Below are 24,188 nucleotides of genomic sequence, written 5' to 3' on the forward strand. Positions count from 1 at the left end.
TAATTAGTTCACATTATGGCAGGCAAAGCGAGCGTTCTTGAATCCGTGTTCCTCTTGCCACCATTTAAACGAAAGATCTTCATTTTTTTTAAAAAAAATTAAATTTAAACCATCGTTCATTGTCTGACAGCTTAATTTTTAAATTCACAGAAGCGAGGTAAAAAGAATTTTCCTACTAACAATCTATCATCACAGGTAGTTTATTCAGGACATGTTAATAATTGCAAGTTTAAGTTTAATTAGAGGTGCAAAAACTAATTGGTAGTAATTTCATTTACATCTCTCCAACCAATTACTCGAAGTTCATACCATATAGCTTAAATCATTTTAGCGTTATATATACTGTGGGAGTTTGTGTCAATTATTTTTTCCTCTCAATTTGTGTACTAATTTTTCTTCCAGAGAGAAATTAATAAACATTTATTATTATGTCACTATATACCAATACAGCTAAGATTTTTTATATCATTAATTAATTTCGCCCACATGCAGGCTTTCCTTGCGAAAAAAATTCTGGTCTCGGATACCTATTTCATTCTCCCTCTCAAGCTCTTAGAAGAGATCGCAACATAATTTCAAAGAACATATGGGTAGATGATTGACTCCAACCAATTAATTAATTAATTAATAGCGCCATTGAATTGAAGAAACAATATTTACAAGAAATAACTCATTACTAATTTGATTTGGCCACCAATACACACAGATGTATACGTCAAGAACGTAACCGGTAAACAATAAAACAACAAAGAATTCAACAAGACAACGATCCAGGATCGATGAAAAGATCCGATGTCATTGTTCTTGGCCGTCCTGCATTGGAATGTCGATCCTCATGTCGTCTTTTCTCCTTTCTTTCTCAGCGATAACGTCCCTACAAACTGGGCACGACGCCGAATGCACACCCAACCACCCGTCGATGCAGCCGTCGTGAAACGTGTGCCTGCACCTTGGCATCACCTTCACCCCTTCTCCGCCTGCCAATTCTTCCAAGCAAATCGTGCATATCTCGCTCTCCCCGTCGCCGGAATAGACCGTCACCGGGATCTTCTCCACGCGCCAGCGATTGCCGCTTTCGGCTAATTCCGCGGTAATAAAGATCTCATCCCAAGGAACAGAATCGAAGATCACGTCGCCGGACGCAGGAGGCTCTTGTTGCGTTAGCCGAGGATGACGATGGAAATAGGCGTAGACTGACATGGCGAATAAGACGACAACAGCGATCAGGATGCATGCGAAGACGGTGGCGATGGTGATGAAAGTGTTGAGCTCCGAGTAGGAGAAGGGGTTGTTCGCGGCGGTCGTCGGTGGACCGGCGTGGACGAAAGGGATGGAAGTAACCCCGAAAGAAGTAGCCATGAGAGCAACAGAGTGGAGGAGAAGTGTGTGTAGCGTAGCAGTTGGGGGATAAAAAAAACTCGAAGATCCAATTTGTTTTATAGGGGTTGTGACTGTCCGAGTCCTACTAGGAGAAGAATTCGGACAAAATAAAATATATTGCGACTCTCCGAGCCCTAGTTCTAGAATGTACGGATGGGTCGGGGGTGTCCGACTCCATTTGTTAGGTTCCTTGGTTTGGGCCAACTCTATTCATAACCCCAGTTACCGAGTCTTGACCGAGTCGCAGGTTAATCTCATGCCAAAAAACTAAGGAAAATCTTTATGGCAACCCCCTCTTTTCATTCTATTCTTTTAAGCTTGGGTATTCTGATCTTTTTGTTCTTTCGAATATAAGGTTTAAAACCAAAAATTATTGAAAAGAAGGGGAAAAATATCCCAAGAGACTGTACGTGTAAAACAGACATATGAAGTAGTACGTAGCCAGCTGAATAAAAATATATCACTATACAATGACCACCACCTCAATCTTCTCCTCGAATACTTTGCCCCTGCAAAGCGGGCAGACATCCGATCGCTCCGCCAGCCACTGATCGGTGCAGCTCGCGTGGAACACGTGCTCGCACAGCGGCAGCACCTTCACCTCCTCTCCGGCCACCAACTCCTCCAAGCATATCGCGCAAACGGCGTCTCCTCGGTGGCAAGAATAGACCGTGATCGGAATCGCTTCGACGGGGTTAACGTTGCCAGCAAAAGTTTGGATGGGGCTGTCATCATGCGTCGGGTTAGGTGGCAGCGCAGAAGGCTGCGGTTCGTGGCGGCAGTGGCGGCAGCGGCGGCGGTGGTGAAAGCAGGCGCCGACGAGGAGGGCGATAATGCCGACGAAGATGAAGAAGAGGATGGCTATGAAGACGATCAAGGTGATCAAGGCGATGAGCCTATCTTCGGAGGATGGGTCGGCCGATGGGCCATGAGCTTGTAATGCGAGAGAGGCGACGGGAGTAGGAGTAGCCATGAGAGAAAAAAGAATACAAAGTAGTGAAAAATACCGGTGGGTTGTAAACTTGTAGGAAAGAAGAACCGAGCTATTATACAGATATGCAAAGCAAGTGCCGAGTTCTAGTAGGAGACCTCTCCTAATTAATCGATCTCGTAGTCGTTGCCGAGATGCTATTTTGGTAACTTCAGGAGTAGGAGAGCTTCCGTATTAGGATTAAGTTATTGTTCGAAATCTAATCCTACACAATTAATTATTCTTCTATTGATTTATTTTTCTAATAATTTAATTTGTTTGCTTAATAAGTACATATAAGTTAACATAACTATCAGGGTAATGTAATTATAGAACTGTATTTAGTGTTCAAAGCATGCACCTTAGAGATAAATTAAAACACTGGTTTCTAATAAAAAAAATAATTAGATTAAGCTTTTTAAATAATAATTATAAGTAAAAAAAATTATGAACTTATGTGAATACTTAGGTATGCTCTAATACCCATTGAAAAATATAAAAATCATGCTAAAAGATAGAGATCTATCGTACGCTATATATAATAATATGAGAAATATAAAGCATGAAAAAAACATCATAAACACAAAACCTTTTTACGTGAAAAAAATTTCAAGTTGAGTAAAAAACTACGAATTCAAATTCGGATCGAAACCAATCACTAAAACTTATAGCGGTTAACAAGAAGTTTACATATTACTTGCTGATTCCCTTGACTCAATTTGTACTAGTTTTACTCGTTAAATGTTGCAACACATTATTTTTCGTGATAAGTTTTCAAACTTTAGTGACACTCGAGGTTTACCTTTTCGTCTTAATGACCTTCGAGACGTAATTCTTTTAAATCTGATATAAATACATAGAGTTGAGAATGATTCAACATATTTCATCTAAAGCAAAGAAGTAATTTCTAATGGACTCCAAAAAATGATCTCAAAAGATAATGATAGATAGCTTCTTTAGAAGATGATCTTCAATTTAAGATTAAATTACTTTATATACTTCTTAAAGATAAGTATCTCTTCATAGATTTTCCACGAATTCTCTCAAAGAGAAGATAAATATATCTTAGAAATAAAATCAAATCCAAGTCAAGTATGATCTTATATAACTCTCCACAACAAACAATGTGAACATTGTGATTTAAATTATTCAAAATTTAAAAATATTTAAACCAAATCTTATTAAAACTTAGAGATATGCTTATATACATGTATAAAAATACTTAAAAATATTTTATACATATTTATCAACACTTAAATCCTAACAAGAAGATTAACATAGTTATAACTACTTTGGTTTAATCTCCAAAAATCATACACGAGTAAGGTAAGAATAAGTTAGAAAATATTAAAATATTATATGAAAATTGAACAAGATATTATATTTTTTTATTCTACATCATGTTTTTGTTATACTCAATTTAACCCCTTAAATTATATAATCAGATATTACTTATATCTTTTAAATTATTTCTCGCTCTCCAAGCATGAATTTATGCCAATATACACCTTCTAAATTTCTTTCACGAAATTCTTTTATGGCACTCACTAGCCATCCAAATAATATTTATGTACCAAATTATCCTCCTAATTCAAACTAGTCTTTCCTCCCGTCTTTTTCCTCATTAACTTTCACTAACCCTCCCTATTATGTTCTTCCTCAACCAAATAGCCCAACATTTCTCCTCCTCCAACGGCGATGTCAAACACCTTCATATTCTCCCCCTCAGGCTGTAGAAATCCTTTGTATTATATGTTCTAATGGTATCTAATTGTTACAAGTAAGGCTATGCTTATAAATATTCTACAAACCTTCTATAAAACACTTTTGACATGCATCATCGTGTCATGGTATCCAATTTAATTTTCGAAGGTTAAGGTGAGTTCCTCAAACGAAAACAACAATCACTAGAGAATACCAATCGGATGGTCAAACGTGCGACACCTTTCCTAGACAATATTCTTCTTCTAGTCCGATCAGCAATCTACGCGATTTTCTTTTATTCTATAGCTTCTTTTTTCCCCTTCCTCTTTAATTATTTTATTATAAAACAAATGATTATTGGGATTTTTACCCGCTCCACGTACGTTGTATCTTATTTTTAGTCTAAGATTCTCATTGATGAAGATGATTTAGAGATGTGTGTGCCCTTAGCCAACAGTATTGAGTGAGTATTTGTGCCTAAGTTTGAGAGTTGTGAAGGGTTTTAAACTCTTTTTCTCTTTCTAATCTCATATGATTTAAATCTAATGAAATTATTGGCTAATTACCCATATCACTTAATTTAATGCCTCTCAAGATGATTTTAAATCATTATCGTCAAAGAAAAGAGATCGCTGACGATGATATAATGCTAGCTACATATCGATCTGCTGTAGTGTGTAATATTCCAATATATATATATAAATCATAACCCAAAAGGTTAAAGTTTCTGCATGGATTCATGAAACAACTAACTTGTATTTAATTTGATCTACACTCATATAGGCCATCAGAATTACTCGGTAAATAATAAAGAATGAAGAATCCAACACGACTACAACAATCCCGGATCGAGCAAGCAGATGATAACGTCATATCTCATCGCTCGAGAGTAGTTTCATTCTCAGTTATAACGTTCCTACAAACTGGGCATCTCGCCGAACGCTTGCCCAGCCACTGGTCGATGCAGCCGTCGTGAAATGTGTGCCTGCACTTTGGCATCACTTTTACTCGTTCTCCGCCGGCCAATTCTTCCAAACAAATCGCGCATATCTCGCCGTCGCCGTCGCGGGAATAGATCGTCGCCGGGATCTTCGCGACGCGCTCGTGATTGCCGATTTCGGCTAATTCGACGGCAATACGGATCTCATCCCAAGCAATAGGATTGAAGACTGCGACGTTGACGGACGCTGGAGGCTCTTGTTGCATTCGCAGAGCAAGACGACGCTGACGACGACGATGGCAGCAGAGGAGGAAGAAGATGACAACAACGATCACGGTGCATGTGGAGAGAGCGGCGACGGTGACGAAGGTGTTGGCCCCGGTTAGAGAGTAGCCGAGAGAAACAGCCATGAGAGGAACAGAGATCAAGGAGGGGTAACTGTAGCAGGATTGCTTTTATAGCTTTTTGCGAGTCTGAGGGTCAAAGTAGGAGTAGAAGAGGAGTTTGTGCGTGTACGTGTTTGAGTCCTACTAGGAGTAGGCGAGTAGCACAGGAGTTGTATTCGGAGTTCCTATATAGATACGTCATACGTGTTAAAGGAAAACTAAAGAAAAAAATTGAAGTAACGCCGTTGCCGGGGATCGAACCCGGGTCATCCGCGTGACAGGCGGATATACTCACCACTATACTACAACGACAACTTGGAAATTAGAATTTTTTTAGATTAATTTATATCTATAATTCCATATACCTAAGATACAAGAGAAAGAATAAGAAGTTCAGCAAAATTCTTAAGAGTACTATGCTTTTGTGACAAACATCCTCTCAGAAAGGCATAATACTTTCTCACAAATTTAAATAAAATAATCTGGGCATTGTGCAAGCAACTGGACACCAAAAGCATGCTATAAACACAGTTACAACTGCATGATCAACAAAGACCAAGAGAGAAACAAGCTGGTCATATTTTCTGATCACATCTCGACAAACTTAGATTCAGTAAAGACAAATTCGGAATTCTGAATCAGCTATTGATAGAAGCTTTACATTTTAACACTAACCCAAGAATCAAAAGACACACCATGATCCCGCATGACGAGCCTCCCATTCTATGTATCCAGTAGGGGTCGAACCTCGTGAATCTTCCGTCCAAGTAGCATGTGAAGTTGATCACTATGATCAATAGTATGAGTAGCACAGGGAGCCACGAGGCGAGACTCCAACTCTGATAATCGTCGTCGGGTTCAACCACTGGCTTCCTGTCGATGTATAAAGGCGAGAGCACTGCAAGGAGTCCCAAAGCAATGACAGTCAGCTTCTCAGTGGAAGTAGTAGTCCTCCCCATCTACCTCTCCTGAGGGCTTCAAGGTGACCTTGCTCCTGCAGAATTTATGTCATTAGACAAAGCAAGCTTCAAAGACGAGGCTAACTTTCCATATCATAACACTTAGGTTATAACAATCATCGTCTGTATTCATATTCCTGGTCTCCAACTAACCCATATAAAAGAGAAGAATATATTCTTGGGAATTAATTTATATAGGTGATAAATGAAGACCATATCAGGTGAAAAGGAGGTTCTTCTGCACGAACCAAAACATACTAGTAATTGGTGAGAATCAGATGCTTAAACAAGTACTAGATGGACTTGAAAAATCACTAAAGTTGCTTCCAGAAATGCAAAGATTTTGCATATCTTATCAGAGAAATTTACTATTGATGTAACCATATGGGCCCCATTGTGAATATTGAAGTTAAATTAGCACAACAGCTTCCTAGGAACTGCAGTTTAAAGCCTAAATCTACTTATCGCTCCTCCTAGTGGGGCTTAATTGTTAGCTGAGGTCCCAACTTTTTGTATAGAACAAATACTCATTTCAGCCGGAATTTAGGACACCAGTAACAGTTTGCACATGTAAACTGATCCGGGTGAAGAATAACTAGGTACCACTGCAATCCAATTTGATATCTAGAAGAGGCCTATCTACAAAGTTGAGCATCTATTTCAGCTAACCAAAGCATCCTTTTTCTTTTTAGTGTAAATTCAGTAAAGCTCATACTTTTCGAAAGTTATTAGAGCATCTTTTGCCACTTAAAAGAATAGTGTAAGTCTTAAGGTTGGCATCATTCTCTTTTAGGTTTTTATATGACTGTTGGAAGAGACCACCAACAAGACACAGCATCTGGTAGCAGTAGAACAGTGCACAGCATTAAAAGTCAAAAAGAAAGGAGCAGATTCACTCTTAAAAAGCATCTAGAAGAAAAAAAAGAGCTTCCACGGATAAAAAGATATCTACCTTTGAAGTACCTTCCAGAAAATGCCTAAGAAGTTTGACTGAGTTGCATTAGCTTCAATAAACCCACTAAAAGTGGTAACCAACAAAACTTTCTCTAGCTCAGACTTGTATAATGAAAAGAAACAACTAACAACAATTTATTGTTATCAATTTCAAGTTTTCAACTGCCTTGGAAACTCTTAATAAATTATTTTCTCATACACTGAAGGAATCAAGTTATCAAAAACTTCAAAGAATACTGTCTATTAAGCATCCCAGCAACAATGCAGAGAAATAGTGCTGTAATTGAGGAAAATGGAAAAGAACAAAATTTATGGTAAAAGGAGAATGTGATAATATATGTTCTGATGGAGTTTTAACCAAATCCTTTGTACTAAATTCCCATTTACGAGAATATATATACTAGTAACCAGACTAGTTTAGCCAACTACCATTCCATATTTTAAAATGTCTTTAAGATCCATTCTGTTAATGCTTCCACAAATAAGTTGCAATAGAGGATGCTCATACCTTCTGTCACGGGTGTAGAATACTACCTATCCTCCAAGAGTCCAAGTCCTCTATCACAACAAACAAAGGTAGCCATCAATCAAAAGAAACAATTAGACTCCTCAAGGAGAACCCAAGATGACTGTTCTTATTAGTATTCCTTTTACCCTCTCTTCAGAAAATAGAAGGCACACGGCCGGAATCTAAATCATCCCTCAAGTCATTCTACTACAAACTGAAAACAAGATCTTGTCATAACTTGGCCTAGGGTCTGAACCTTCCAACTTATAGATTTTTCTTCACACTTTCTCATGGTATCTCTTTCAATCAGGTTTGACCACAAGTGATTTGGTAGATAACATAATCTAACCATATAGACTGAGGTCAAAATGCCTTACTCCAACCATAACTTTGTGTTCAAAGTTCCCTTAACCCCCACAACGGAGTTATTGATGTTAATATTCTACATCTATCAAAATCATATGGGTAGCATATTCAAAATCAGATCTTAGCATCCAAGATTTGTGTAAAAACCACATACTGGCAGAACTGCAGAACTTTATGCCCTCTCCGTAATCAAAATACTATAATTATCAGTTGACATTCTCATACTTTCCAAATTGATAATGACTGAGACAAAGCAACAAATTCCAGACTGCAGAGAGTTCTCCTACAACATGATAAAATTTCTAAATTCTCCAATAAAAATCTATGTGAAATGTGGAGTATCACAATGGCACTATTATATTACAGAGTAATTATTTTTGTGACATAAACATGACAAGCGCAGAATCTTACTGGAGAGCGCTTGACATAAAGATCATTCCCACTCATATCATGAAACTTTCACCATTTCGACATTCTAGGTGCTTACTCTCTGATAAAATGCAAATATTTCCAAAGATAAAACCTAATGATATAATCAGGATATTGAGCTCAATATGTAAAGCATAACCAAACTGGGTTCTACTTCTGTCAGATTCACTGAAACTTCTGCAAAACCTATAAATACCCTCAGCAATAGGGAGTTGAGAATCTATGGACTATCAGTGTTGCCGTAATAGAGTATGGATATTAAACTCTTCAAGATTAAATATGTCATTACAAGATAAATAAAAGGGACAACGTTTATACATATGATCTTAATTATATAAAAAAACACATGGCATTTAAATTTTTTTTTAAAAAAATTGTATTAGAAAAGTGCTTACAAGAACTGGAAAATGCACTGATCAAGTGGCAACTGAAACTGAAAAAGTTGCTGTCATGGAAGACTTCCAAGTATCCTGATTCTAATGTATCTGACATTAGTGATATCAGAACTATTCTATATGGAGTTTTCCAATTTTTCTCGCAATATATAATGCAACTTTGAGGATCTTGCAGGGAAGGTGATCTTAAAACCATCTAATCAGAAAGCCACTTTAATGCTTCCAACATAAATATTTAATCGAATATACTAAATATAAAAATGGTACCATCTGCCACCACATAAATTGTTAATGGAATCTATTCAGTGAAAAATGTACTATCTCAAAGAAAATTAGTCCGGTAAAGATGAATTCTTGACCATAGGAGGGCTGAAAAATGTCCATATTTTCTTCTACATTCTATTCCAGCTGTCAGGGTTCAAAAACTTCGTCTTAATTTTATTTTGGTCAGGCATTTTATTCCAGCAATTTAGGCAGCTTAAGTGGATTACTGGTATTAGGTGAAGTTTCAATACTTCTATCGAAATACTGAAAGCCCCAAAAAGAGTTCAGTTAAGATATTCGATGTCCAAGACTTGATAAAATGAACTTGGTCCTTCTACAAATTGAAAATCATCTTAAACAATATTATGTTGCTGAGATGTAGCAATCCATCATTTTTTTTTACCGTTACAAAAATTTCGCAAAACCCTCAAGGAATTATGCAATTCCATTATGCCACAGAATTTATTAAAAAGGCAAGTTATAAAATTGAAAAAGAATCTTCAACACGATTCTTTCTTATTTCTTAATGAGCATCCATTGTAACCCAATGCTACGTCTATGGTTCAACCACATACAATACTAGTATACAATTGGGTAGCAGAAAAAAAAATCTTCCCAGTTTCACATTATACCATCTCCCAGTTCTCACCTCTCCTTGATCAACCTCCACAGATACCTTCCGCTCGCCATGTCCAAGAAACCCCAGAAACCATCTACGACGACCTGCTCATGAAACAAGCCAAATTCACCAAACCCAATTAGAAATCCCCAAATCGCCAGCTTGTTAAAACCAAATCAAGGAGAACAAGAAGGAGAAGAAGAAAAGCCCACCCTCTTCGAATTATAACCTCGCAACTGAGTCGAATGGACGCTCGATGTCTTGCTTCTATCGCGTTCCTCCAAGCTTAGAGAAGGGGAAGGGGACTGAATCGTTCTCCAAGCGAGGTATCCAGCAACGGCGGCGGAGAAGAGTACGAGGAGGAATCGCAACGGGCACATGGTTTAGGCCGGCAACGGAGAGGTCTGGTCACCGCCCGTGAACGGGAGATAAGTGCTTCTTTTTTCTTTACGTAATGTCTAGGCCGTAGTAAAGCTTCGTAAGATTTTTTATCGCTGGAAGCGGCGGCGAAGCCTTTTCGAGTTGCTGCCGGATTCGGACGGCAGGAGAAATTTTATCGCTGGATTGGACGTGGAGAAGATTGCATGTTTGGTTTGTTAGCGTTACTACTTTTTTAGCTGCAGGTCGTTCTAATTGTTAATAGAAACTCTATATTAAACCAACTAGGTTGGCAAAGATATACTTAAACATCTAGAATACCTTGTTGTTTCAAGTTTTACCTAGTTGTCACAATACCTAAGGTTTGTTAAAAATGTTTAGAGAAATTTATTAAAAAAACCCTACATTAAACCTTTATTATCATTCACATCCTAAAATACATAGATTTATTATTTGACTTCTGCACTTTATATCTAAAAGAAACAGTAAGATTTAAGAAGCAAAGAATGTCAATTTATCTCATGGGTTCATATTACAGTAGAGAGAGAACTTAGTTACATCCATAGAGTCAAAAACACCAGCTCAAAATAATTTAAGGTATAATCGTTAGATACCGGAAATCCTACACAGACCCATCTCAGCAATTAAAGCAATGGGTAAGTGCAACACAAAACTCAGCAGATGAACACTGGAAGATCACACCTCATTAGCTTCTTCTTCCTTCTTAGACCCCTTGGAGCATACCCTTCTCATCCATTTTCTCTGTGCTGTGGTGAGGTTGAGAGGCAGAGGGTACTGTGAAGTGCTTCGCTGAGATGATTCTGAGAAAGGAAGTTCAGCAGGAAGTGCAGCAGCAGTGCTAGTAAAGGCATTGAGAACAAGGAAGGCCAGGATGGGTGATAAATCCAATGTTCCCCCAAGAGGCGGAATAATCCCACGGAATATGTTAAGGTAGGGATCGCATAGAGTGCTGCACCAGAATTGGAAACCGAACTTAGGAACTTGAAAACCATCTAAATTTCAATATTGTGGACAAAATAAAGTAACATTTTAAGGCAAACAAGTAGTCATCAACCTGTCAAAGTGCATCAGGAGAAAACGACAGAGTAGATAATGTAAACGACAACTTGAAAACTATCTCCTACAGAGACATCAATCATCTCAACTTGCCTCCAAAATAAGCGACTCTCCAGTGTTGCATATTTACCAGGTATGTATAATTTGTGTACATGAGCTACTCGCAAACTTGGATGAATTCAAGTTAGAAGTTCGCCAAAAAAAGAAGAAAAGATTCAGAGCCATGGAGCTTTCTGTGGTCACTTAAAATGCTTACAACAAATCATTCTTATCCAATTTATATTTACATCATGTGCATATGAACAAGAGGACATTTTCTTGCAAGTACATTTTCTGTGACAAGTCACATAAGAATCTCCTTAGAATTCCTGTGTTTGTGTGGAGAGCTTAAATGAATGTCACCCTTACTCAACTGCCATACTTTCAAAGCATAATATTGACGCCTTTTTATGAAAATAGACTTGCTTATTAGTTAGTTACTTAGTGGTGAAAATTTGAAGCTATCTCAAGTACTGTTCTTGACATGTCTGACTTCTCAGGAATAATTTACATATCATTGTACTAATATTAACTGAATATGAATCTTGATTGCTATCAAGATCTCTTCCGACTAAATTGGTGTATTGTCTTTAACACTTGCCAACCAGAGGCATATCAAAATTGACAACTAGGAAGGTCACGTATAAGCAATGAACTATATGACTGCTTGTTGTCTCCATCTACCAAACTATGAAGCCTACTTGACCACTAAATATTGCAGCATATCAAGTTGGCCTTATATACAATTCACACTCCTATGTCCACGAAAGTATCGTTATCACCATCCCGCAGGCACATCTACAATTTCCTTGGTAAGATACACCAAGCTAGACATTCTATAAGGTATTTGCATAAATGCCCCAAAGAGCGCATCGAATTGAAAAGAACCACCAGCTCATAAATAAGCCCTTTCGAAACCAAGATTATACCTTAGAGGGCTGACAATGGCAGGAGGCGAGTTGGGGAACCAAGTCAGCACCAGCCTAACCACCAGCAACGTGTTATAAATGTTCAAGAAATTGGTAATTCCATTGGCCACCACCAGCCCCGCGACCGAGTCCCCGGGCAAGATAGCGGCAAAGCTACGACCCGAAAGGAAACTGGCACTCCTCACTCCTCTGCAACGCACCTGCAAACCAACTCAACAATGTACCCAAAACCCACATCAAAATTAACCCAAAAGGAGCAAGACCCAGACGAATGAGAGAAAATGGTTTCACCTGGTAGAAACTCCTGAGTTCGGAATGGAAGGAGAGGAGAGACTTGAGGAATGGATGGTCGGAGAGTGAGGTGGTGATCTCTTTGAAGCAGATGAGAGCCGTGTGATCAGGGACGGACGGCTTCGATTGGTGATTGGGGGAGGGGAATGGGAGGTAGCGGAAGGCGGTGGAGAGGAGGGAGGTGAATGGGACGAGAGATTGAGGGGCGTCGGAGGAAGGAAGAGGAGCCATTTCCAGGTGATCCTGCAGATGAGATGGTTCGAGCGATAAGATTGCAAAGCGAGAGGATAATGTAACGGAAAGGGAACGGTTGGTCCGTTGGATCTCTGGGTTTACGGCTAGAGATCCGATGAAGTAAACCCACCCGTTTGCCGACTTTGCTCTTCTACGGGTACATATACGGATGATGGCCCAAATATGGGGCCTAAAGAAAGCCCAAGTCCGGCCCTACCGGCCCATGAATACCCCCTAATTAGATAGCATGTGAAAATAAATGAGATATAAATGCTGCACGTGTAGCAATAATTGAAAACTAGCAGTTACCGCGAAGCTCTCTTACTAACGTTTTACTAGTCTAAAGCAATTGGGACGGTGTCTGTGGTTAATATTTTCAAATTCTAGTCTTAGCGGCACCTGATGTTGTAAATGTAAAAGTTTTCACTTATCTAAAGGAGAGCATTTTATTAGTCTTAGTGGCACATTGCTCTCGTGGTCTGAATCCATCAAAGCAGATTACTTCGTGCGACGTCCATAAATTCCTTTTTACCAATCACCAAGTCAAATTAAATTATCCAATTGAGCTATTGCAACACATCTTGCTATGCAACGTGGCAACAGATAAATGGTTGGAATTTGGTATTATCTAATGCCACGTCAGTATAGAAATTACACCCAGCTCTATTTGCGTACGTGGACTGATAACTACACCAGGTCCACCCATCACTTGTCTCCGGTTACCTACTCGTGAATCCGAGGCGTCGTCACCGCCTCCTCCTTAATAAATGAGACATTGAGACCTTTCAACTTTTAAGCGGTGATATGACCTCATCCTAATGTAAGCGCTCTCTCGTGGAACATGTGGACCGTGTGGTCGAAAAGACCAACTACCACCTACATCTTTGTGCCCAGAATTGCGCTTCGCTCCAAATTCTTCCTGCGTGTCAAAAAATTTAGGAGCCACGTATGCAAGTCATCTTGGCAGTTCATTTTTGACGTGAGTTTTACTTTTCAGTAGAGATCTTCTCCCACTTCCCTGCTTCTTCTCCATCTCTCTTCATACCCGCCATAGTTTCTTCCCTCCGGGCCTCCACCAATGGCGACCACTCGTCTCCTTCGCCTATCCCTATCCCCAAACCCAATTCCTAACCGCAAGACCAACACCGGTATAGCCGGAGCTCGCCTGAACACTCTCCCCCTCCCCCGCTCTCCTCTCTGCCTCCGCCTCCGCCTCATTAGGGCGAGTGCAGCTGATATCGGAGCTCCCACTGGAGATGTCAAGCAGGAGGCGCCGAAGAGCTCCTCCGTGCTGCTCGACGTCCGCGGTATGATGTGCGGAGCTTGTGCATCCCGTGTGCGTTCCATCCTCGCCGCCGACGAGCGGGTCGAGTCGGCTGTCGTTAACATGTTGACAGAGACGGCGGCGGTGCGGCTTCGGCAGGAGGCGGCGGCGGTGGAGGAGGACGGGACGTTGGCGGAGGACCTCGCGAGGAGGCTGACGACGTGCGGATTCCCATCGACGAGGAGAGGATCAGGGTCGGGCGTCGGGGAGAGCGTGGGGAAATGGAAGGCGATGGCGGAGAGGAAGGAGGAGTTGCTCGCGAGGAGCCTGAATCGTGTCGCCTTCGCCTGGACGCTTGTGGCGTTGTGCTGTGGATCGCATGCGTCCCATCTGTTGCATTCTCTGGGAATTCACATAGCTCATGGTGAAAACTTCTTGCAGTCTCGCGCAAGTGGAGATTCTTCAATTTCATAGTGAAAAAATCAACTTAGTAAAGAATTTGGATAATTAGTACGCTAGTAGTCTGAAATTTCTGTTATATATTGTTATTTCTTGGACTGGAGTATCTGCACTGTGCTGATTGATTTCTTGATCTGGTATTGTTGGATAATTCTTTCTTAATTGATTGATTTTTGGCTGATGCAGGATCTTTTTGGGAGCTGTTGCACAATTCTTATCTGAAATGTGGAATTGCTATAGTATCCTTGTTTGGACCTGGTCGAGGTACTATTGGCACTCTTTGGATAACTGTTGTTTATTAAAAATTTCTCCATATGAATTTAGTTCAGCAGCTGGATTTACTTCACTTCTTATATTAATAGACTTCCCCAGTTTTTTCAGGTAGCTGATTACTAGAAAATAGTGTTTTTTTTTGTTAAGACAATTGTGATGAATGTGGTGGCAGCTTATTGTTGGTTTCTCATTCTTCAATTGTCTGATTAAGATTTCTTTTATTATACTTTGCATCCTATGCAGGTATACTTTTGGATGGTTTTCGAGCATTCAGGCAAGGGTCCCCTAACATGAACTCTCTTGTGGGATTTGGATCTATTGCTGCATTCCTTATTAGTGCAGTAAGTGCAGTAGTTAGCTCAACCTGACTAACACTTCTCGTACCTTACCATCTGCATTAATCATCCTCAATGTTATTTATTATGAAGGTGTCATTGCTGAAACCCGAACTTGCATGGGAAGCATCCTTTTTTGATGAGCCGGTGAGTTGCTTTGTTTTGTTCTTTATAGGCATCAGAAGTCTTTTGCATGAATCTTGTGTCACATCATTCTCTTCTATGCATGATATTTCTAGTGCAAAATCTTGCATGCCGAGTTCCATTTGAAAAGCTTTCGAGTACCCATTTTACTGAAATTAAGCATGCAATCTTTATGAAGACATCTACATGCATGTCTGCTGACATGACTGATGGCTTATCTTAAATTTTGGTGAGCCAATAAACATATGAAGATCCTACTGTATCCTGTGCACATTTGTTATCCCAATATGCTCTTTATAACAGTTATAAAAAATAAATATATAAATATCCCTAATAAACCTCCTCAAGTCAATAATAATAATAAATAAATATCCCTAAAAAACCTCCTCAAGTCAATAATAATAAGAAATAAATACATAAATAAAGTAATCAAGTAAAAAACCTCCTCAAGTCAATAATTTGATATGAGTGTTGCAGATAGAGATCTCTCATACTGTAAACATAGAAGCAGCAGATTAATGTATATTCGTTTATTTTTTTTGTTGAATAATTTTTTTTTGTAGCACACAGGTCATGCTTCTTGGTTTTGTACTTTTGGGACGCTCTCTTGAAGAAAGAGCTAGGCTCAGGGCATCTAGTGATATGAATGAACTTTTGGTAAGTTTTGCCCTACAAGCTTGTTCACTCTGTCATGCAGTTGACAATTCTATTGTATCATGGTGTTAACGGGATTTATTTCATTTTGGAAGAAATCGATATGTTAGTTGCTTACTCTATATTGTTGATTTAAATATCAGTGTTCTTGTGATTATAATTTAGTCTAACATAGTGAACTAAGATCTGTCAAAGTACTCAAAATATTCTTACCTCTGAAGCTTTTAAGGTTGGGATTGATTAGGATTCTAGGAATTTAGGACTTATGTTTGTCCATTTTCAGAAACGGAGAGGATTTTGAATTACTTAACTGAAGTTCTATAAGTATCAATTAAGGCGCCTCTCAAGATATATATAGGACCCACTGTAGTTAACCTACACCATACCAACCTCTCAATTTTGCATATATTTCCATTTGTTCTTGAAAAACCATTTATGTCCTTGAAATATTTTTGGATTCGTGCAACTAGGATTACTTTCTGAAATTGGAAGTTCTGATAATTCCTTCTTCGTCCTTCATCCTCTACTTGCTCTAATGAGTACAAAGGGATAAAGGGTGAGGAGGGGAGCAAGAATTGGATGATTCAGTAAGAGGATCTTGACATGGATGCTGTGAGGCAGATAAGATATGAGGGAGGATGATAATGGAAGAACCTCCAGTCATTGACCATTTAAATGGGATGGATGATGGTAAGATGATTATATGGTGAGGAGGAGGATAATTGAGAAGATCATTGCTGCCTGTCAGTCTGCAGATATATGTTGAGGGGAAGAGATAATGACATTGTGGATGTTTTCGTAAGTCAGTACTCAACAGGTGTTTTTCGCAGCATGCATGTGAGAACTTGAGATTTCCGCTGCACATATAAAATGCGTTAAGGACTATAACACCATATGCACAAAATTGAATGTTCTGAATTACATACATTTAAATAATATTTGTACATGTGCGTATACACTATGCTACTTTGAAGAATAACTTATATACTATTGTACAACATCAATCAATATACCATGCTCATAAGTCACGAGCTTCCTTTTGAGAATGATTTTATGTTATGTGAGCTAATAGAGTTCTTTTCTTTTCCTGCAGTCGCTGGTCTCTCCTCAGTCACGGCTAGTAATTTCGTCTTCTGAAGAGGACCCTTCATCGGATAGTGTTCTAGGTGAAGATGCTATTAGCATTGAAGTTCCCGTTGATGATGTTCGGGTTGGAGACTCAATATTGGTTTTGCCCGGAGAAACTATTCCTGTTGATGTATGTTACAAGAGTGTCAAATTGTTCATTGCATTTGCAGTAGCAGCATCCCATGGTTTTACTTTTTATTGCCAATATACATTTATTTGTGGCTAATATATCAATTATGATAGTTCTTTTTCTTCTCTTGGTTGTTAATTCAGCCATTTTTCTATTTTACTTTAATCCTAAACATCTTGAATCCTGCCCAACTGTGTCTGCTTTTGCATATATTATGTCAAGAAAATATGTTGAGTTGAGCAACCACATGATATAGTATTAAAGGTTTCATAAGTTTAATTTTTTTTTTCTTTTATTTTGTTTGGATTCATTTATTCTTAGGATCATGGGAGCAGTAAAAGTAGTTATTTCTTTACCAAAAAGAATTAGGTAGTCTTTGTGTGTCTTGCATAAATTTCTGCAAAACTGTCCTGTGACTTGAAGAAATGCTATTTCCCATCATTATGACATGTGTCTGCATCTACATATCTTTTAATGTCCAAGTAGAATAAGTAGATGAATGCCAGAATTCATTGTGTAAAACTATTTGATCTGATATTTGAAGGACAATATGGATGATTAGTTGATTACAGATTTTCAAATCTTCAAACAATGACGAGATTGATGGAGATATTCTTTCCAAACAGTTGTTTAGTGACTTTAGTCTTTCTATTAAATCAAAACATTGTGTTATGTAGATAATCTGCCCTTGCAGGGAAATGTCCATGGAGGCAGGAGTTTTGTTGATGAATCCATGCTCACTGGGGAATCTCTTCCCGTACTCAAGGAACGAGGTCTCCCTGTTTTTGCAGGAACTGTAAACTGGGTATGCTTGTACCTTTTCCTATCCTCCTAGACCTTTTTAACTAGTGAGAAAAACTAGGTTCTGGTCTTTTTTTTTTCCTTTTAGATAGTATAAATTAGTACACTCAAACATTCTTACACAAGTTAACGGTTACCTCTTTTTACTAGCATGACTGTGATCTAATTGGAATTTTAAACCTATTGTTTCCAACATATGGAGGCTAATGAGAGTAGTGATGACGTTCCAGTAATGCTAATATCTATAAATGATAAGTGCATAATAATGTTGATTGTTAGAATCCTTGCCCTTTGACAACTACTTAATTTTTTTTTTCTACTGAATAATGGGCCAACTGTAGCATGATGAGCTCCCACTTCCTGTGGTATGTTTGTGGCCTGAAGAAAAGTCAACAAAATGTGTGGTCCTTTGAGGACTTGTCATGACTCATGACTGAGGAAATTTAATCATGAGATAGTTAGCCTAATTCACTATGTAAGATAGTGTTGTTAGAAAATCATCATTGAAATATTCTGCAAACAATATTTATGAACCTATAAGCATTTCATTATTTAAAACTGCTGGCCAGATGACTGTCCTGATTTGTTATTAAACTTGTTTGCCAGGATGGTCCTCTAAGAATTGAAGCTACAACAACTGGAGCTTTGTCAACTATTGCCAAGATAGTTCGCATGGTTGGCTTGCAATTTTTTTCCCCACCAACTCAATATTGGAATCTTCTTATCATCTTATGTGAAGATTTAAGTCTTTGCAAATGCCTTTGCACAGGTTGAAGATGCACAGTCACGTGAAGCTCCTATTCAAAGACTTGCAGATTCAATTGCAGGGCCTTTTGTATACAGTGTTATGACTATATCAGCTGCAACATTTTCTTTCTGGTGCGTCTTTCATTCTGTCTAGTGCTTAGATAGAGATACTAGTGCAAAGATGCCTCTGATGCCTTTTCCATTGTTCTAGTCTGTATATTGAAGGATACTGAGACTAACTATTTTGGTCAACTATATTGCAGAAACTTGAAAAATTATGCTTGGTTTCTTAAATATAATCGTTGATAAAAAAAATTTCTTTTTTTTAGCATCTCAAGTTCTCAACCATAAAGGAAGTACAACTTAATTGTGAACTGGCATGCTTTATCCTTGGATATATGAATATGATTAGAAAGACAAATACTCCATCATTGCAAATTTTTGGATAGCTCAATAAATTGAACTCAGAATATTCACATATGCCTGATTGAAGTTGTAGACTAGATGAAAGTGAATCAATTATTTATTAGCTCGCTTGCACACTGGAACCTCCATATGACCATCTAAATAACGATCATTTGATAATTATTCTACAAGGATGTAAAGAATGTAAACCTAGAGTTATAAACTCATTTAAAATATCTCAGACAAAGAAGTTTGGTATATCACATTATTTTTTCTCTTTCTTTGGTATGATGAGGTCTTGTGACTTTTGCCTCAAAATCTGACTTTTATTGCCCCTTTCAAAATGGTTAGTATCTTCTAATGTTACGCTTTACTAAGAATCGTGCTTAACATCATTATTATGATCTTTTCCTGTTGGGTTGGGACTTGGGTGGTAACAAATATGTTGGTCTTCCAACTTATCTATGTTCTTAAATGATGTTTTAGGTACTATATCGGGACACAAATCTTTCCAGACGTACTTCTCAATGATATTGCAGGTCCTGATGGAAACTCATTGCTTTTGAGCTTGAAACTTTCTGTGGATGTACTAGTAAGTGTTCTTGATAATCCAACTCTACCACTAGTTTAATTGAAGATAGGGACTTATCATTCTTTCATTTGATAAGTATTAAGTAGCTATAATGGTTATTCTGAATACATAGATAATGGATAATGTCGACCAGTATGATAGTGTCACTTTATGAGTTCCTCCATTACCAAATGCACTACTACATATAAAATTCTGAGTAATTAATGTGGACCATCTGTAATAAGTAGCATATACAACATATTTATCCAGACATCCTGAACTCCAATATTTTGTATAGCCCTTTGTTTTATGTTAGTGCATATTTATCCTAGACTTTTTATGACAACCATGCAGATGCAGTCACTTCCCCTCTCCTACTTATCGTTTCCTTTATTCTTGACAATTTCAGGTGGTTTCCTGCCCTTGCGCCCTGGGGTTAGCTACCCCTACAGCAATTTTAGTAGGAACCTCCCTGGGTAATTATCTTCTTTGACTGACTGCATTCAGTTTGATATGTTTCTGCCAGTTTAAACTAGAACAATCTGATACTTTCATGTTGCCAAAGATTGTGGCACAATAGTCATGATAAGTTGATTGCTTGGGATTCTTGAGCTATAATATCCTCAATTTTCTCAGTGCTCAAATGGGTTTTTGATTTTCTCCTCATGCAGTCTTTGATGGTTAATTATTACAACACTACATGGCATTTTTCGTTCTATAGCTCTGATTTAAGAACCTGGAGTATCGATATTAGGTTTTCAACATTTCTAATTGACTTTTGAGCTCACTTGATAAACAGGGGCTAAACAAGGACTTCTTATTAGAGGAGGAGATGTATTGGAACGTTTAGCTGGGATAGACGTTGTTGCACTAGATAAAGTATTCATTTCTGTCCTGTGATATTTCTTTGTTCTTCCATATTCTGTTGCAAGATATGCAGCAAAAACATCTTATTTCTAGCATGTCTCCTTATAATCTATGTTTTTAACTGTCAGACGGGGACACTTACAGAGGGAAAACCAATTGTTACAGCCATTGCTTCTTTGACATATAAAGAACCGGAGGTTCTTCGTCTAGCTGCTGCAGTGGAGAAAACAGCATCACATCCAATTGCGAAAGCTATTGTAAATAAAGCAGAGTTGCTACAGTTGGAAATCCCAAGCACTAGTGGACAGTTGACAGAACCAGGCTTTGGTTGCTTAGCAGAAGTGGATGGTTCTTTGGTTGCAGTTGGCACAATGGATTGGGTTCATGAGCGTTTTCAAAAGAAAGCATCAATATCTGCATTGGTGGATCTAGAAAATCATGTAGAATTCATGACATCCAGCTTGCCTTTATCTTCAAGCTACTCAAAGTCAGTTATTTATGTTGGCCGTGAAGGAGAAGGCATAATAGGAGCCATAGCAATATCTGATGTTCTGCGTCATGATGCCAAATCAACAGTAAATAGGTAACCCTTAACCAGTGTCTATGGTCCATACATGCTTGCTCTAAATAGTAGTCCATAAACCAAATGATGAATTGTTCACTTGTTCTGTGCTTAGTTGAAGACTTTCAGATACATCTAATGATCTGATAGTAGCTCGGGACATTTTACTAGGTCCAGTGATGCATTTTGTGCTAAATCATTTAGAATTCTTGTAATCTTAATCAAAAGTATACTTGATTTGAGATCTCAACTCCAAAACAACATACCCTGTCGTTGATTTTCTTTTTCATACAGATTACTAGTGGCTTTAAGATTTTCTGTAAGATTTGTGTATAGGATTCACTACCGCAGTTTATAGGCTTACACATTTTCTTTGAATAAAGGCTGCAGGAAAAAGGAATCAAGACAGTGCTTCTATCAGGGGACAAGGAAGAGGCAGTGGCAAGTGTTGGTAAGATGGTTGGAATTGGAAGCCAATACATAAATTCATCCTTAACCCCACAGAAGAAATCAAGTGTAATATCAAGTTTCCAAGCAGAAGGACATCGTGTAGCAATGGTACTATTAATCTAGTAGACCAGAATTTATGTTTGATATGTTAACTGAAATTCAGTAACTGATAAATAGAATTTCTCTTGGAGCATCTCATTACAGTCTTCCGCATGACTCTATTTAATGTCTTGCATCTTCTATTGATATCCCCCGCAATGAGACATTAAATATAACAAATGATCTCCAAGATACAGAAGACATATTATCTTCTCTGATGTTTATAATATAAATGTGTGAGTGGTCGCTTGTCTGGCTGTGTGTATCCTATACTTTCATCAATAGAACAATCAGTCGTGATACAAAAAGGAATAGTCATCCATTTAATATCCTCTCAATAAGAATGTGTCAACTGTCAAATATCCTAGTACCTTTACTTATGAAATATTTGAACATCCTGGAGACGGCTAACTCATTGTTTTATGTGTTCAAGGTTGGCGACGGCATAAATGATGCACCATCCTTGGCACTTGCTGATGTTGGAATTGCTTTGCAAACTGAAGCAAAAGAGAATGCTGCATCAGATGCAGCATCAGTCATTCTATTGGGTAACAGGCTATCGCAGGTAAACTATCTAAGTCTCTGATTACTTATCATGCTGTCTCATCACCATTTTGATTACTTGTATCATATATGCCTATATTAGTGCAAGCACTATACTTGGGCAACAAAACAATGTCATGTGAATAAGTCCATAAGTTCTATTAAGAGCATCTGCTAGCATGCTCTTTTACTCTTAGCAACTGTAAAATAAAGGTTCCTTTTGAGATAACTTGAATAGAAACTTCTTTGTAAAATAAAACAATTACTCTTCTATTTCTGAAACTGAATTATCACACACCCTTTTTTTCATGTAGTATTTGCATGCACAATTTGATGTGTATGAGTGGTGCTTTGCAACCACTTGCAGCTTTGCATCTCATATGTTGAAGTGATTTGTTCCCTTTTAACAATTTGCCTTTTTATTTTATGCTCTGTTGACTGACATAGAAGGTGAATGAAGGAGAGTTTACTGGTTTACTGGTTTTTCTATCCGTGCATTTTACTAGTATCTGTTGAATGATTTTGTGTTTGTGAGTAACTTGTCTCCAACCTCAGTCCGGTGTTAGCATCGTCTAAAGTTGAAGGTTTAAAATGAGCTCTTTGTGAGCCAGCTGGAACTCCTAGATCTTGTATTGTGATGTGCATATCATATGTTTGATTCAATAATCACTGCCTACTAATATATGAAGTTCGCTCATGATACCACTGCGCATGGCGATAAAGTTTCAGACAAATGTAGAATACTTCATTAATCATACTAAATCTTCTTGTAAGCCATTTGAGAAGGAGAAAGCTAATTCTGAGCTTTATTAGCAAGTCGTCTACATTTATGGGATTCTTATTTCTGAGCCTACTTTGGTGCACTGTAATTGCTTGTTTTGAACACCTCTTCTCATGCAGATAGTAGACGTACTTACCCTTTCTCAAGCAACAATGGGAAAAGTTCACCAGAATTTAGCATGGGCAGTGGCATATAACGTTGTTGCCATTCCCATTGCGGCTGGGTTCTTACTTCCTCAATTTGATTTTGCCATGACACCATCTCTATCAGGTAAGTTCTATGTTGATGAGATTAGGAAAGGGAAGGCATATGTGACTATAGTTTGTCAGCTAATATAACACTATTATGATGATTGTTCTGCAGGAGGGTTGATGGCCATGAGCTCGATCTTTGTTGTCAGCAATTCTTTGCTTCTGCAGCTACATGGTTCATTTCAGAAAAGAGAGAAGACAATTTCTTCAGAAAATGCAGATAGATGATATATATATAATATAGTCTAAATTTTGGGTTCTCAATCCTTCACAAAAAATCTCAACTAAGGCTGTTTTCCGTGCACCGGACACATAGCTTGAATCAATGTGTTCCAATACTGTGCCCAATCCCGAAGTTGGTTCTATACATATGACCAGCAATGAGAAAAAATAAGTGCAATAGCTAAATGATGATGAGCCATATCAGTCAGCCATAAATTTTGCGCTCAACTTTATGCCTACTAATGGATAATTATCATGTGCAATCTGCAAGTATACTAAACTATTCCACCTGTATCCATTTGTCTAAGTTGGTGACTTGCTGCTTCAAAAATAAAGTGGATGTAGAACAGGTTCAACCAACTTTCATCCTAGAACATCCAGAACCCTTCTATTATTATTACTGCACCCGAGCTCTTTGTATTGTTCTTTCGAAGACATTAGCCCTTCTGATGCATTTTGAGATGGCTTGCAGCTTTTTACCAGAATCAACCTTTACGAGCTTTTCGTGGCAAATTACGTTTAAGATAAGTGAGGCTAATGTCTTTTTTTTTGTAATGTAATTTAAATTCTTTTATTGGGTATTATGAATTCTCTCTCTCTCTCTCTCTCTCTCTCTCTCTTAAAGCTATATTCTTTCTAATCCAATCGAGTCTATAGACTTATGGCTAAAACAAACGGGC

General features: G+C 38.2%; 5 protein-coding genes and 1 non-coding gene across 6 annotated transcripts; 1 reads left to right on the top strand and 5 right to left on the bottom strand.

Moving 5' to 3' along the window:
* Positions 1 to 795: 795 nt before the first annotated feature.
* On the bottom strand, positions 796 to 1,359 carry LOC140795080 (RING-H2 finger protein ATL8-like). Its single transcript, XM_073147452.1, has one exon. The coding sequence runs from the start codon at positions 1,357 to 1,359 to the stop codon at positions 796 to 798; it is 564 nt and encodes a 187-aa protein (XP_073003553.1).
* Positions 1,360 to 1,843: 484 nt separating this feature from the next.
* Positions 1,844 to 2,353, bottom strand: LOC140795120 (E3 ubiquitin-protein ligase ATL6-like). Its single transcript, XM_073147519.1, has one exon. It carries the CDS (start codon positions 2,351 to 2,353, stop codon positions 1,844 to 1,846), a length of 510 nt encoding a protein of 169 aa, XP_073003620.1.
* A 3,267-nt stretch (positions 2,354 to 5,620) lies between these two features.
* On the bottom strand, positions 5,621 to 5,692 carry TRNAD-GUC (transfer RNA aspartic acid (anticodon GUC)). Its single transcript has one exon. It is a non-coding gene; the product is annotated as a tRNA-Asp (tRNA).
* Positions 5,693 to 5,884: 192 nt separating this feature from the next.
* On the bottom strand, positions 5,885 to 10,489 carry LOC140784754 (uncharacterized). Its single transcript, XM_073132297.1, has 3 exons — positions 10,087 to 10,489; positions 9,905 to 9,978; positions 5,885 to 6,374 (listed from the first exon to the last, which is right to left on the bottom strand). Exon 3 carries the CDS (start codon positions 6,337 to 6,339, stop codon positions 6,019 to 6,021), a length of 321 nt encoding a protein of 106 aa, XP_072988398.1. The 5' UTR covers positions 6,340 to 6,374; positions 9,905 to 9,978; positions 10,087 to 10,489; the 3' UTR covers positions 5,885 to 6,018.
* A 254-nt stretch (positions 10,490 to 10,743) lies between these two features.
* Positions 10,744 to 13,058, bottom strand: LOC140784738 (ylmG homolog protein 2, chloroplastic). Its single transcript, XM_073132272.1, has 3 exons — positions 12,589 to 13,058; positions 12,298 to 12,497; positions 10,744 to 11,222 (listed from the first exon to the last, which is right to left on the bottom strand). Exons 1-3 carry the CDS (start codon positions 12,817 to 12,819, stop codon positions 10,949 to 10,951), a joined length of 705 nt encoding a protein of 234 aa, XP_072988373.1. The 5' UTR covers positions 12,820 to 13,058; the 3' UTR covers positions 10,744 to 10,948.
* A 692-nt stretch (positions 13,059 to 13,750) lies between these two features.
* Positions 13,751 to 24,117, top strand: LOC140784719 (copper-transporting ATPase PAA2, chloroplastic). The gene is made up of 17 exons (XM_073132253.1): positions 13,751 to 14,510; positions 14,732 to 14,809; positions 15,062 to 15,159; positions 15,247 to 15,300; positions 15,868 to 15,954; positions 17,045 to 17,209; positions 17,904 to 18,014; positions 18,617 to 18,685; positions 18,780 to 18,889; positions 19,649 to 19,754; positions 20,143 to 20,209; positions 20,533 to 20,612; positions 20,729 to 21,183; positions 21,546 to 21,720; positions 22,145 to 22,276; positions 23,155 to 23,305; positions 23,399 to 24,117. Exons 1-17 carry the CDS (start codon positions 13,901 to 13,903, stop codon positions 23,512 to 23,514), a joined length of 2,664 nt encoding a protein of 887 aa, XP_072988354.1. The 5' UTR covers positions 13,751 to 13,900; the 3' UTR covers positions 23,515 to 24,117.
* The last annotated feature ends 71 nt before the right edge of the window (positions 24,118 to 24,188 follow it).

Source organism: Typha latifolia, chromosome 1 (assembly GCF_019914945.1).
Source record: "Typha latifolia isolate L0001 chromosome 1, TyphaL0001v2, whole genome shotgun sequence".
NCBI lineage: Eukaryota > Viridiplantae > Streptophyta > Magnoliopsida > Poales > Typhaceae > Typha > Typha latifolia.